The sequence below is a fragment of the Xenopus laevis genome, chromosome 6L, assembly GCF_017654675.1.
Source record: "Xenopus laevis strain J_2021 chromosome 6L, Xenopus_laevis_v10.1, whole genome shotgun sequence".
Taxonomy (NCBI): Eukaryota; Metazoa; Chordata; class Amphibia; order Anura; family Pipidae; genus Xenopus; species Xenopus laevis.
Genome location: NC_054381.1, coordinates 4,544,937 through 4,557,836, shown reverse-complemented (window position 1 = coordinate 4,557,836; position 12,900 = coordinate 4,544,937). Strand labels below are relative to the sequence as shown.

Below are 12,900 nucleotides of genomic sequence, written 5' to 3'. Positions count from 1 at the left end.
TATATTGTAATGACCCCCTGTTTTTTCTTCTTATTTACTGTTCTGCTGTACATTACTTTGCCCTCAAGGAGCGCAATACAAATAAAATATAAACACATACAATATAGAAGATCATTGCCATAGGGATAAGTGAAAGCCTGTGTTGCAGTTACATTTGTGCAGCACTAGATGGCGCCAGTTCACCACTGTTCTGCTACTCTGGATTTGCAGCTTATAGATCAAATTTACACCCTGCAGTTCTACTATTTAGCCACAAGGTGTCAGTATAATACTTCCTAATGCAGCAATTGTAAAAACATGTGTCTCAATGTAACTGCTCAGAAACTCCCATTGTGAAGCTGATTGTTTGTGACACATTTATTTTGTTGTTGTACCATGTTACCCGGTCACAGGACAAACGTATAACAAAAAATACAAAGGTGATCCCTTTATTGGCTCACTAACATCATAACAAACTTTCAAAACACTTTAGTTCCTTTTTCAAGCTGCAAATCTTTTTGGGTTTTTTTGTTTTTTTTTTGCCAAACCCTAGAAACACTTATTATTTTAATTGCAGAACTTTAGCCTCTCCCCTCAGCAGCTCGTGCCGTTGATTTGGTCCGAAGGAAACGCACAAGGAAGGATTGTACCACATCAGTGACAAAGGGGAGTTTATGAAATCTGCCCGATGCAGAAGTTTTGGGCCAATAAAATAATTTTTAACCTGTAACATCCCGAATGTTTTTAAAAATATATGCCATTGTATTTTGCCCAAATCTTATCGTGTCCAGAGTCAGTCACCATAGCAACCAGAAGACCGATTTATCTTCTTTTAATTATTTATTGCCATTCAAACAAATGCCTGGTTGCTAGGAAACCTTTAGCCCAAAGAACCAGGCAGCAGTCCAGATTCTCTTTTCCAATCCAGAGAAGCCTTCCCTCCCTCAAGATCTAGTTGAACCACAATTCCCAGCATCCTCTGAGAACTAAAGGAATATCTGTATATTTATATATATATATATATATATATATATATATATATATATATATATATATATATATATATATATATATTTATATATATTCTCCCCCCCCCTGCAGCTTTATCCAGATATCAAGTCTGGCTTTTGTTGAAGCAAAGCATTATGGGTTATATGGTGACAGCATTTTCCTGTTATAGTCTATAACATTGTTTATGCAGAAATGGGTCTTGTAACCCATAGCAACCAATAAGCAGTTGTCTTTTGCTGACTTAGAATAATGATTGCCACCAGCTGGTTGCTATGGGTTACAAGGTCTCCATAATGCAGGAGGTGGTTTGGCAGTTACAGCGGTGGAGGCTGTGGCTCTGGTGGCCCCTGGCAGAGGTCAATGAACTAAACACAGTTGCCATCTTGCCTCTGCTTCTCTAGTTCTTCTCAAACACCTTGTACTCGGGTTTGGCCCGGTGGAACCATTCGGACCAGGAGCCATCATAGACCGCTGTGTTCTCTTTGCCCAAAATGAAAGAAGCCAGGGCCACGTGGCAAGCTGTGACTCCTCGGCGGCAAGTTGCAGTCATTGGCTTGTTCAGGTCCACCCCCTTCTCCTGGAACATACGCTGGATCTCTTCAGGTGACTTCTCATAACCCTCATTGGTTAGAAAACTGGAGAAGGGAAGATTGACGGCACCAGAGATGTGTCCGGGTTCAATGCCTGAAAGAGACGAGACCCAGACCAACTCAGAGCAGAGTAACTGCCTGTATAAACTGTCACACTCAGTGCTGATTGGCTCTGCCCTTGTGTCATGTGACTTCATATACATGGAGAAGCCACACGTACTCACAAATGGGTTTTTTAGAGAATGTGCCTGAGAGCCAATAAACAGTGGTGTTGCTAGATATTACTGGGCTGCCAGGCCCCCAAAATGTCCAATAGATTTATTTTGCTATAAATATATTTATTGATATGTTTGCACCACTATTTGTGGATATTGTATATTAAGTAGGGCCACATGAGACCTCCTGCAGCCGCAGGGTCTGCTTCCTCTGTAGTTACCCCTGCAAATAAATGCCCATAGTGTCTGTGATTGTGCCGCTGCTTATGCCCATGGGGCCCATTACAGGGAGTGTCCTGAGTGACAATGACCAAAATGACCAAGGGCAGGGTGTTCTCATGGCTGGGTGCTTCTGATTATTATCATTATTAATAATAAGAATAATAATAATAATGTATTTTAGAGTGCTAACATATTTTACAGTGATGCAAAATAAATGTATTTATACAGAATTTCATACGTAGCAACCAGTAACTCTCACACTTGTGTCTCATTCCTTTCCCTTTAGATTGTAAGCTCTTTTGTGCAAGGCACTCCACCCCTTGTATCATACAAGGGGTGGAGTGCCTTGCACAAAAGAGCTTACAATCTAAAGGGAAGGGAATGAGACACAAGGTGTGGGAGTGGCAAGATTAGAAATAAGCAGGTGAGAGATGTAACATATGATATTGCATTTGGTAGCTAAACAGAGTGAGGGGAGACTTCTCTAAATACGTGTGTATAAGGGATCTTTTGAAAGCAGAAAGTTTGGGAGAAAGTCGGACAGACCGTGGGAGAGAGTTCCAGAGGAGGGAGCAGCCCTTGCAAAGTCTTGAATGTGAGCATGTGAGGAGGTAATGAGAGAAGAGTTGAGGAGCAGGTCAGTAGAGGAGAGTAATAATACAAAAAATGATGCGATCCGCATCGGAGCTCACCCAGTAGCGCTGTGTTTTCCCGGTCGCAGCCCGTGCGAGACGCCGGCCACTTCCTGCCGGTATTCAGTGTAGGGCAAACAGTATTCTCGTCACTATCGGCGCTGATCCAGGACACGGCACACAGACAACGGCATCAATGCAAAAAGGTTGGCTTTATTTGAACACACACATGCGGTTGTGGATTACAGCGGTGGATACACAAGGCTGTCTGACTTACGCGTTTCTTGCCGGATCACCCGGCACTTCCTCAGAGTCCAGAGACTCTGAGGAAGTGCCGGGTGATCCGGCAAGAAACGCGTAAGTCAGACAGCCTTGTGTATCCACCGCTGTAATCCACAACCGCATGTGTGTGTTCAAATAAAGCCAACCTTTTTGCATTGATGCCGTTGTCTGTGTGCCGTGTCCTGGATCAGCGCCGATAGTGACGAGAATACTGTTTGCCCTACAGTAGAGGAGAGTAGTAAGCGGTTGGGTGAGTTTATAGAGATGAGTTCAGAGATGTAGGGTGGGGCAGAGTTATGAAGTGCTTTGAATGTCAGGGTCATTAATTTGAATTTGATTCTGAAAGGTAGTGGAAGCCACTGTAGGGATTGGCAGAGAGACTGGCAGAGGAGGAGCGGTTGCTGAGGTGTATGAGCCTCGCAGCAGTGTTCATTATGGACTGGAGAGCTGACAGTCTCTGGAGGGGAAGGCCAATTAATAGAGAGTTACAGTAGTCTAGACGCGATATGATGAGAGAGTGAATAAGAATTTTGGCAGCATCTTGGGTGATAAATGATGGTATTTTGGATATGTTCCTTAGGTGGAAGTGACATGATTTAATAAGTGACTGGATATGAGGAGTGAAGGATGGCGCAGAATCTAGGATAATCCCAAGGCACTGGGCCTTCTGATGTTCACGATGTCTGTTTGGCTGTTGGTTAGTGGGTGCCAGTCGGCTGAGAGGAGACACAGAATATTCACAGGCTCAGGATGTCTATTGGAATGTGAATCTTAGTGAGAGAGAAATCACATTAAAGCTATTTCTGGGGAGATGAGCCTGACAACAACTACTCCCAAAGCCCAGCTGTGTATCCCGTGCCAAATCCTTATTATCCCTCCCCAAATTCTTCTTGCTGCCCTGGGAAACCTGCTGGGCCGGTGCTGGATGACATTTCCTCATACTGATAAGGGCTGTTTGGTTCCAAGTCAAATTGCCTGGGAGTTCAGGGCATAGGAGTTCAGGGCATAGGAGTTCAGGCGTGTGAAAACTGTGTTTGTATCTGTGAGTTGGAGCTGCCTGCCAGGACTGGGGCTATAGATCAGTATCAAGGTGTCTGTGAGTGGAGGAGTAGATGAGGGTGCCTGTGAGTGGAGGGGTAGATGAGGGTGCATGTGAGTAGAGGAGTAGATGAGGGTGCATGTGAGTGGAGGAGTAGATGAGGGTGCATGTGAGTGGAGGAGTAGATGAGGGTGCCTGTAAGTGGAGGAGTAGATGAGGATGCATGTGAGTGAAGGAGTAGATGAGGGTGCCTGTGAGTGGAGGAGTAGATGAGGGTGACTGTGAGTGGAGGAGTAGATGAGGGGGCCTGTGAGTGGAGGAGTAGATGAGGGTGACTGTGAGTGGAGGAGTAGATGAGGGTGCCTGTGAGTGGAGGAGTAGATGAGGGTGCCTGTGAGTGGAGGAGTAGATGATGGTGCCTGTGAGTGGAGGAGTAGATGAGGGTGCCTGTGAGTGGAGGAGTAGATGATGGTGCCTGTGAGTGGAGGAGTAGATGAGGGTGCCTGTGAGTGGAGGAGTAGATGAGGGTGCCTGTGAGTGGAGGAGTAGATGAGGGTGCCTGTGAGTGGAGGAGCAGATGAGGGTGCCTGTGAGTGAATGAGTAGATGAGGGTGCCTGTGAGTGGAGGAGTAGATGAGGGTGCCTGTGAGTGGAGGAGTAGATGAGGGTGCCTGTGAGTGGAGGAGCAGATGAGGGTGCCTGTGAGTGGAGGAGTAGATGAGGGTGCATGTGAGTGGAGGAGTAGATGAGGGTGCCTGTGGGTGGAGGAGTAGATGAGGGTGCCTGTGGGTGGAGGAGTAGATGATGGTGCCTGTGAGTGGAGGAGTAGATGAGGGGACCTGTGAGTGGAGGAGTAGATGATGGTGCCTGTGAGTGGAGGAGTAGATGAGGGTGCCTGTGAGTGGAGGAGTAGATGAGGGGACCTGTGAGTGGAGGAGTAGATGAGGGTGACTGTGAGTGGAGGAGTAGATGAGGGGGCCTGTGAGTGGAGGAGTAGATGAGGGTGCCTGTGAGTGGAGGAGTAGATGAGGGTGCATGTGAGTGGAGGAGTAGATGAGGGTGCCTGTGAGTGAAGGAGTAGATGAGGGTGCCTGTGAGTGGAGGAGTAGATGAGGGTGCCTGTGAGTGGAGGAGCAGATGAGGGTGCCTGTGAGTGGAGGAGTAGATGAGGGTGCATGTGAGTGGAGGAGTAGATGAGGGTGCCTGTGAGTGGAGGAGTAGATGAGGGTGCCTGTGAGTGGAGGAGTAGATGAGGGTGCCTGTGAGTGGAGGAGCAGATGAGGGTGCCTGTGAGTGGAGGAGCAGATGAGGGTGCATGTGAGTGGAGGAGCAGATGAGGGTGCCTGTGAGTGGAGGAGTAGATGAGGGTGCCTGTGAGTGGAGGAGTAGATGAGGGTGCATGTGAGTGGAGGAGTAGATGAGGGTGCCTGTGAGTGGAGGAGCAGATGAGGGGGCCTGTGGGTGGAGGAGTAGATGAGGGTGCCTGTGAGTGGAGGAGTAGATGAGGGTGCCTGTGAGTGGAGGGGTAGATGAGGGTGCATGTGAGTGGAGGAGTAGATGAGGGTGCATGTGAGTGGAGGAGTAGATGAGGGTGCATGTGAGTGGAGGAGTAGATGAGGGTGCCTGTGAGTGGAGGAGTAGATGATGGTGCCTGTGAGTGGAGGAGTAGATGATGGTGCCTGTGAGTGGAGGAGTAGATGAGGGTGCATGTGAGTGGAGGAGTAGATGAGGGTGCCTGTGAGTGGAGGAGTAGATGATGGTGCCTGTGAGTGGAGGAGTAGATGAGGGTGCCTGTGAGTGGAGGAGTAGATGAGGGTGCATGTGAGTGGAGGAGTAGATGAGGGTGCCTGTGAGTGGAGGAGTAGATGAGGGTGCCTGTGAGTGGAGGAGTAGATGAGGGTGCCTGTGAGTGGAGGAGCAGATGAGGGTGCCTGTGAGTGGAGGAGCAGATGAGGGTGCCTGTGAGTGGAGGAGCAGATGAGGGTGCATGTGAGTGGAGGAGCAGATGAGGGTGCATGTGAGTGGAGGAGTAGATGAGGGTGCCTGTGAGTGGAGGAGTAGATGAGGGTGCCTGTGAGTGGAGGAGCAGATGAGGGTGCCTGTGAGTGGAGGAGCAGATGAGGGTGCATGTGAGTGGAGGAGTAGATGAGGGTGCCTGTGAGTGGAGGAGTAGATGAGGGTGCCTGTGGGTGGAGGAGTAGATGATGGTGCCTGTGAGTGGAGGAGTAGATGAGGGGGCATGTGAGTGGAGGGGTAGATGAGGGTGCATGTGAGTGGAGGAGTAGATGAGGGTGCATGTGAGTGGAGGAGTAGATGAGGGTGCATGTGAGTGGAGGGGTAGATGAGGGTGCATGTGAGTGGAGGAGTAGATGAGGGTGCATGTGAGTGGAGGAGTAGATGAGGGTGCATGTGAGTGGAGGAGTAGATGAGGGTGCCTGTGAGTGGAGGAGTAGATAATGGTGCCTGTGAGTGGAGGAGTAGATAATGGTGCCTGTGAGTGGAGGAGTAGATGAGGGGACCTGTGAGTGGAGGAGTAGATGAGGGTGCCTGTGAGTGGAGGAGTAGATGAGGGGACCTGTGAGTGGAGGAGTAGATGAGGGTGCCTGTGAGTGGAGGAGTAGATGAGGGTGCCTGTGAGTGGAGGAGTAGATGATGGTGCCTGTGAGTGGAGGAGTAGATGATGGTGCCTGTGAGTGGAGGAGTAGATGAGGGGGCCTGTGAGTGGAGGAGTAGATGATGGTGCCTGTGAGTGGAGGAGTAGATGAGGGTGCATGTGAGTGGAGGAGTATATGAGGGGGCCTGTGAGTGGAGAAGTAGATGAGGGTGCCTGTGAGTGGAGGAGTAGATGAGGGAGGATATTTGATATGAGCCTATAGAAGAACCCTTGAGTCAGGCTGAATGTGTCCTGAGTGTGGGGACATGGTGGTTGGAATTACATTGTGCAAATGCTTGTGTGAGTAAACACCCTCATCTCTATGGCACCCACTCTACTCTACATCACGGTGCACTCACACATACCCTACTGTGATGAGCACTGCATAGACCCCATTGTTAATGGGAAAATATGGACCCAATAAAAATAAATTGCATGTGTGACCACACCCCTTATTCACCCAGCCACTCCCTAATTATGCCAAACTCCACCCCTGATCTGCCCGGCCACTACCCAGTTATATAAAAAGACTCCCAACACCTCACCCGCCCCAGCACAAGCTCTGCATTCGCAACTCACAAATCAAGTTTTCCATTGTGGAGCCTCCCTTTCCCATAGGGCCCCTGATTACAGCACCCCTGTACCCCCCTGATAGTGGTCCTGAGCCAGGAGGGGCATCTATTTTATTTGATTATAATTTTGTGTTATAATAAATAGCCTTAACTGTGCCCAGTTTATATACAATATATATATATTTATATTATGGCTGCCATTCGTATTGGTTGCTATGGGTTACTACTTCAGTGCTAATATACACCTGGTTTGTGAATTAATCTCCACCCTGTATCTGCTTTCCCCCCCTTTCCATCTCACCTTCCCCAGGCTTTGGCTCTGGGCCCCTGAATCTCCCCGCTGACCGGGCATCCACCAGCTGGAAACACTTGCTGCTGATATTGTCCTGAATCTCTTCGAATCTCTTCAACAGAGAGGGGTCCAGCTTTGCTCGGAAGGTCTCAGGTCCATACTGGGGATTCTCTGGTGTTACAAGAAGCCCCTGCTTCAGCCAGTTCTGAAGCCCACCATCCAAAATTGAGACATTCTTGTGCCCAAATACCCGAAACATCCACCAGACCCTGGGGGACGATATCATGCCCATCTTATCAGTGTCATAAACCACAACGTGGCTGTCATTATTGATGCCAAGGCTGCCTACATATTGGGCAAAATGTCTCTCACTGGGCAACATCACCTCATAAGGTGAAGTCTGGTCTTTGCACTGGTCCAGGTCAAAAAATCTTGCCTTGGGGATGTGCCTCTGTGAGAATTGCTTCTGGGCATCCTTATCGTACGTGGCGTCCAGGACCCTCAAGTTAGGCCGGGACTTTAGGGCTCCTGAGAGCCAATTTGCAGAGACAAGAGCCCGGCAGTAGACTTGTTTTTCCATGATTGGTATAGCCCATCCAGCTCTGCCATGCTTATATTGACTTTTATTGCATGCAGAAGGTGGGGAGATGGGAGTTGCATATATCATAGACCTATGGAAAGTTCCCTTGGTTCTTATCCAGAACTTCATGTTAATCATTTTCATGTTAGTATCTCAGCTGAGAGAATTGGGGTGTTAATTGTGAGGGTGATAAACTGGAGGAACCTTTCACCTGTTCCTCCTCTAAGATATTGATCCATTCGGTCAAATGGAATTCATAAAGTGAAGTAAATGAAGGATCATTAAGGTGCTGCTTTGTGCATTGCCTTGGGCTTGTCTTTATGTTCAGCCAAGTTCTACATCACTTGGTGCCGGTCCTTTCCATCTCTGGAAATTCTGACTTCTATTACTGAGTATGTGATATGAGCTCTGCCGTCTTTCAACAAAGTCCCGTCTGTCTTTTATATCCAACAGAACCTTAGATATTGTACAGTAAATTCCCAACAGCGCTGGGTAGAAAACAATGACAATGATTGTTAGACATGACATGTCGGGGCACAGTGAATATTACAGGGAATAGTTGAATTGGGGGAGTTACAGGAATTGCCCCATATTTGGCTACAATGTTGCTAGAAATGCTTTGGTCAAGCAGAGAGTTTCTTTTGTTCCTCAATTATGTCCCTCAATTATGTCCATAATTATGTAGTCGCCCTGATTCCTGTAAAAATGTCTAGTGGGGAGCAGAAATGTCCCTTTTGCTAGAGAGCAGTTGCTCGATTCTTACTGTAACATCATGGATACTCATGGTGGCCAATAACAATGGCAACTTTATCATCATGATAAAGAAAGTGGCAGTAAAATTTTCTGCCCACTTTTTTATTATTCCACACAAGAATGAAGCGCTCACCTCCGTTTCTCTTCCCTTTGGGACCAGGTGCTTGGCAGCCAATGTCCCACTCTGCCATGGGTATCAAATCAGATGCAATATCCAACAGACCACAGCACACTGACACGTTGTTTCTGTGAACTTTTTTGTGATTTATTGGCTCATTATCAGTAGACAAAAAAATGCAACGTTTCCAGTCTCACAGGACTCAAGCATATAAAGAGTCCTGTGAGACTGGAAACGTTGCATTTTTTTGTCTACTGATAATGAGCCAATAAATCACAAAAAAGTTCACAGAAACAACGTGTCAGTGTGCTGCGGTCTGTTGGATATTGCACTTTTTTATTATTGTCCTCTCTGCCTAACCTTCACTCCTACTCTCCCTCCTCTCTAGATTTCCTCTCTGCCCAACTGTCACTCCTACTCTCCCTCTTCTCTAGATTTCCTCTCTACCCAACTGTTACTCCTACTCTCTCTCCTCTCTAGATTTCCTCTCTTCCCAACCTTCACTCCTACTCTCCCTCCTCTCTAGATTTCCTCTCTTCCCAACCTTCACTCCTACTCTCCCTCATCTCTAGATCTCCTCTCTGCCCAACCTTCACTCCTACTCTGCCTCCTCTCTAGATTTCCTCTTTTCCCAGCTGTCACTCCTACTCTCCCTACTCTCTAGATTTCCTCCCTGCCCAACATACTCCTACTCTCTCTCCTCTCTGGGTTGCCTCTCTGCACAACTGTTACTTCTACTCTCTCTTCTCTGGATTTCCTCTCTGCCCAACTGTTACTTCTACTCCATTCTCTCTGGATTTTTACTGTACACATGTTACTCCTACTCTTTCTCTCTATTACTTGTACTCTCTGATTTTTTCCCTACCCAAATGTTATTCATATTTTCTTTGATTTTCAAGTCTATATCTACCCAACTGTTGCCCCTAACCTGTTTCCTCTGCAGATTTCTATTCTACCCAACCGTTATTCCTACTAGGGATGCATCGAATCCTCTATTTTGGATTCGACCTAACCCCTGAATCCTTCGCAAAAGATTCGGCCAAATACCGAACCGAATCCTAATTCGCAAATGCAAATTAAGGGTGGGAAGGGGAAAACATTTTTTAATTCCTTGTTTTGTGACAAAAAGTCACGTGATTTCCCTCGCTGTCCCTAATTTGTATATGCAAATTAGGATTTGGATTCGGTTTAGCTGGGCAGAAGGATTCGACCAAATCCAAATCCTGCTGAAAAAAGCCGAATCTTGTCCGAATACCGAACCGAATCCTGGATTCGGTGCATCCCTAATTCCTACTCTCTCCTCTCTTTATTTCTATTCTACCCAGCTGTAACTCCTACTCTGTTTTCTCTCTGGATTTCTACTCTACTCTACTCTTCTTCCCACTTCCCACTCCTATTCTTTGTTCTCTTCAAATTTCTGCTCTACCCAATTGTTATGCCTTCTTCTCTTCTTCTTCTACAGCTCTGACCCCTGTCAGACATGTAGTAGAGATGTAATCTGGTTACTCTCAGTCAATTATGTGCATATAAGAAATCAAGGAGGGGACCACACATCCTTCTTGTATTGTGTGCAAACAGCCCGACCAATCAGATCAGAATATTTCAACCATCCAAGTTAGTGGATCATCTAACCAACTGGCTAAAGGAACCTTGGCTTTAATGATATATAAGATCTTGGCATTTCCACGTAACAATACATATCACTCATTACAATTGTTCTGTGACATGACCATGCTCCAATATGTCTCCTTCTATGCCATTACCTGGGTGAAATATTGACTGGTACAAACATAATCTTGCCTATATATGAATTATTGGTTTATCAATATATTGAACACTGGATGAAGTTTTGAGCAACTATCTCAAATGACATAGAATCACTGTTAAGGGTATGGAGTGCAACTAGTGTCCCTGAAAATATATTCTTAGATGAACAAATACATAGAAGGTCAGTTGTACCTCTCACAAGAGTAAAGACATACAGGGCCATCAGAAATTAAGGGACCCCATACTACTTCTTGCAGAGACCTCCCCCAGATTATTAGCCCACTTCCCACATAAGCCTTATGCAATGGACCAGGTCAACTCAGCAGAATGTGTCCCAATTAAAAAAATAGCTTATTTAAAAGGAAAATGCTTCATGGCCCTCCTTTATGGCAACCGTATATTTTGTTTTTTCCCTTCCACTGGATACATTTGTGAATTTTGTTAGAAAACTGTGTAATTCAGCCTACTTTGCTATGTTAATAGGTTACTAGACCAATGGGTTTATCTCAGTTATCCCCAACCAATGGATCACGGGTAACATGTTGCTCACCAACCCCTTGGATGTTGCATCAGACCAGATTTATTGCCAAAAAGAGCCTCGTTCAGACTGCCAGTCCTCATAGGGGCTACCAAATAGCCAATTACAGCCCTTATTTGGTACCCCCAGGAACATTTTTCTTGTTGTGTTGCACCCCAACTCTTTTTTACAACTGAATTTTTTACTAATTCTGCTGCCCCTTCTAATGACATTTTACCATTTACATACATTTTCCAGTTCTGACACCCGTTCCTCTTCTCTATCAGATCCCTGAGTCAGCAGTATTGGCCTCTCAGCTCTGTGAATTCTCTGCTGATTAATACTATTTCCCCATTGCCATATTTTAAGGTTCCTTTAGTCCCACATCCAACAATAAGAAATAAAAGTAACACATAATTCCAGGCTTTTCATAAACGTGTAGTTGTTCCCCATGCAAATCAATATATAATCAATATATAATACCAAAGTATATAACTGACTGAACCCCAACATCTAATGGTCTCAGCAGGTAAGAGAATATATGGAAAGGGGAACAGATACCTTGTTTGTTGCATTAAAAGAATTCCAGTACTGACAGGCCAATATCACCGGCTGAGATCTTCTTAAAATTCCACAAACTTCTCCTGTAGAGACACCTGTTCTGTTCTTATTTATATATATATATATATTTATGACAACATAGAAGGGCTGGATATTTTGACTTCCATCCATTGTTATTTCTTGGCGCACCATCAGTCTCATTGCGTAACAAATTTAATGTTTATGGGAAATTGAGCATTTATGGGATCTGAGCACACAACGCTACTGAATTGTCACCAATTACTTGTGTTTTGGTCTGTGTCCATGCAGGGTGGTGTAAAATCCTCACAGTGTGGCAATGATTGTTTGAGTACGTAGGCCCTTGTGAAATCAAATCAAACTTATTACCTTCAGAACAACTTGTCCCACTTCTGTCTCTGGTATTTTACAAAGAATCACTGTCAATGATCAATCCGTATTAGTCAAGGCCAAAAGGGTTTAAATTAGTTGAGTCATTTATATATTGGTCTGTTTATGACATTATCATAATACAGAGACCATAGAAGCCCTCTGTACCCTAATGACTAGAAGGGGTAAGGTGGAGTGGGGATGGATCATCTCTTCTATGGCAGAATTGGGGGGCAGAATTGTCCAAATTTGGGCTGGGTCAGTACCATTTAAGGAGTAACTTGTTGCTAAGCTGCTCTCTTAACCATAGTCAGACTAGTGGAAATGTTGTGGTTCTGAATGAGATGATTACGGTTTCCCAACTCTACTGATAAAGAGCAGGTCAAGAGCAGGATCTTTGGGAACATGGGATAATGTGTTGAACAGGTCTAGCAGGTCTGGACATTTGCCATGAGTCCACTTTTTAACTTTCTTTCATCCATGACATTGGACCACTCTCGCTTTCTGTTTCTATAGACCTTTAGCCAGTGCCCTTCCACGGATGAAGTGGTATCAGTGGCTGATACATGATATATGTGCAGACTCTGTTCTTTAGCTTTATCACTAAGCACTGTCAATAATGTGAATAATATTGGACTTTACCATAATATTTCTTCACAGAGAGAATTTGGAGATAAAGCCAATAATAATCTTAACATGGGCCATAAATACCAGCCTCGTGTGTCTTATA

The 12,900-nt window shown here is 45.7% G+C and overlaps 1 protein-coding gene across 1 annotated transcript; it reads right to left on the bottom strand.

Annotated features, from left to right (window-relative positions):
• Window positions 1-1,370: 1,370 nt before the first annotated feature.
• LOC108719568 (thiosulfate sulfurtransferase) lies at window positions 1,371-8,467 on the bottom strand. Its single transcript, XM_018268515.2, has 2 exons — window positions 7,497-8,467; window positions 1,371-1,674 (listed from the first exon to the last, which is right to left on the bottom strand). The coding sequence occupies exons 1-2, from the start codon at window positions 8,209-8,211 to the stop codon at window positions 1,388-1,390; spliced, it is 1,002 nt and encodes a 333-aa protein (XP_018124004.1). The 5' UTR covers window positions 8,212-8,467; the 3' UTR covers window positions 1,371-1,387.
• Window positions 8,468-12,900: the final 4,433 nt, after the last annotated feature.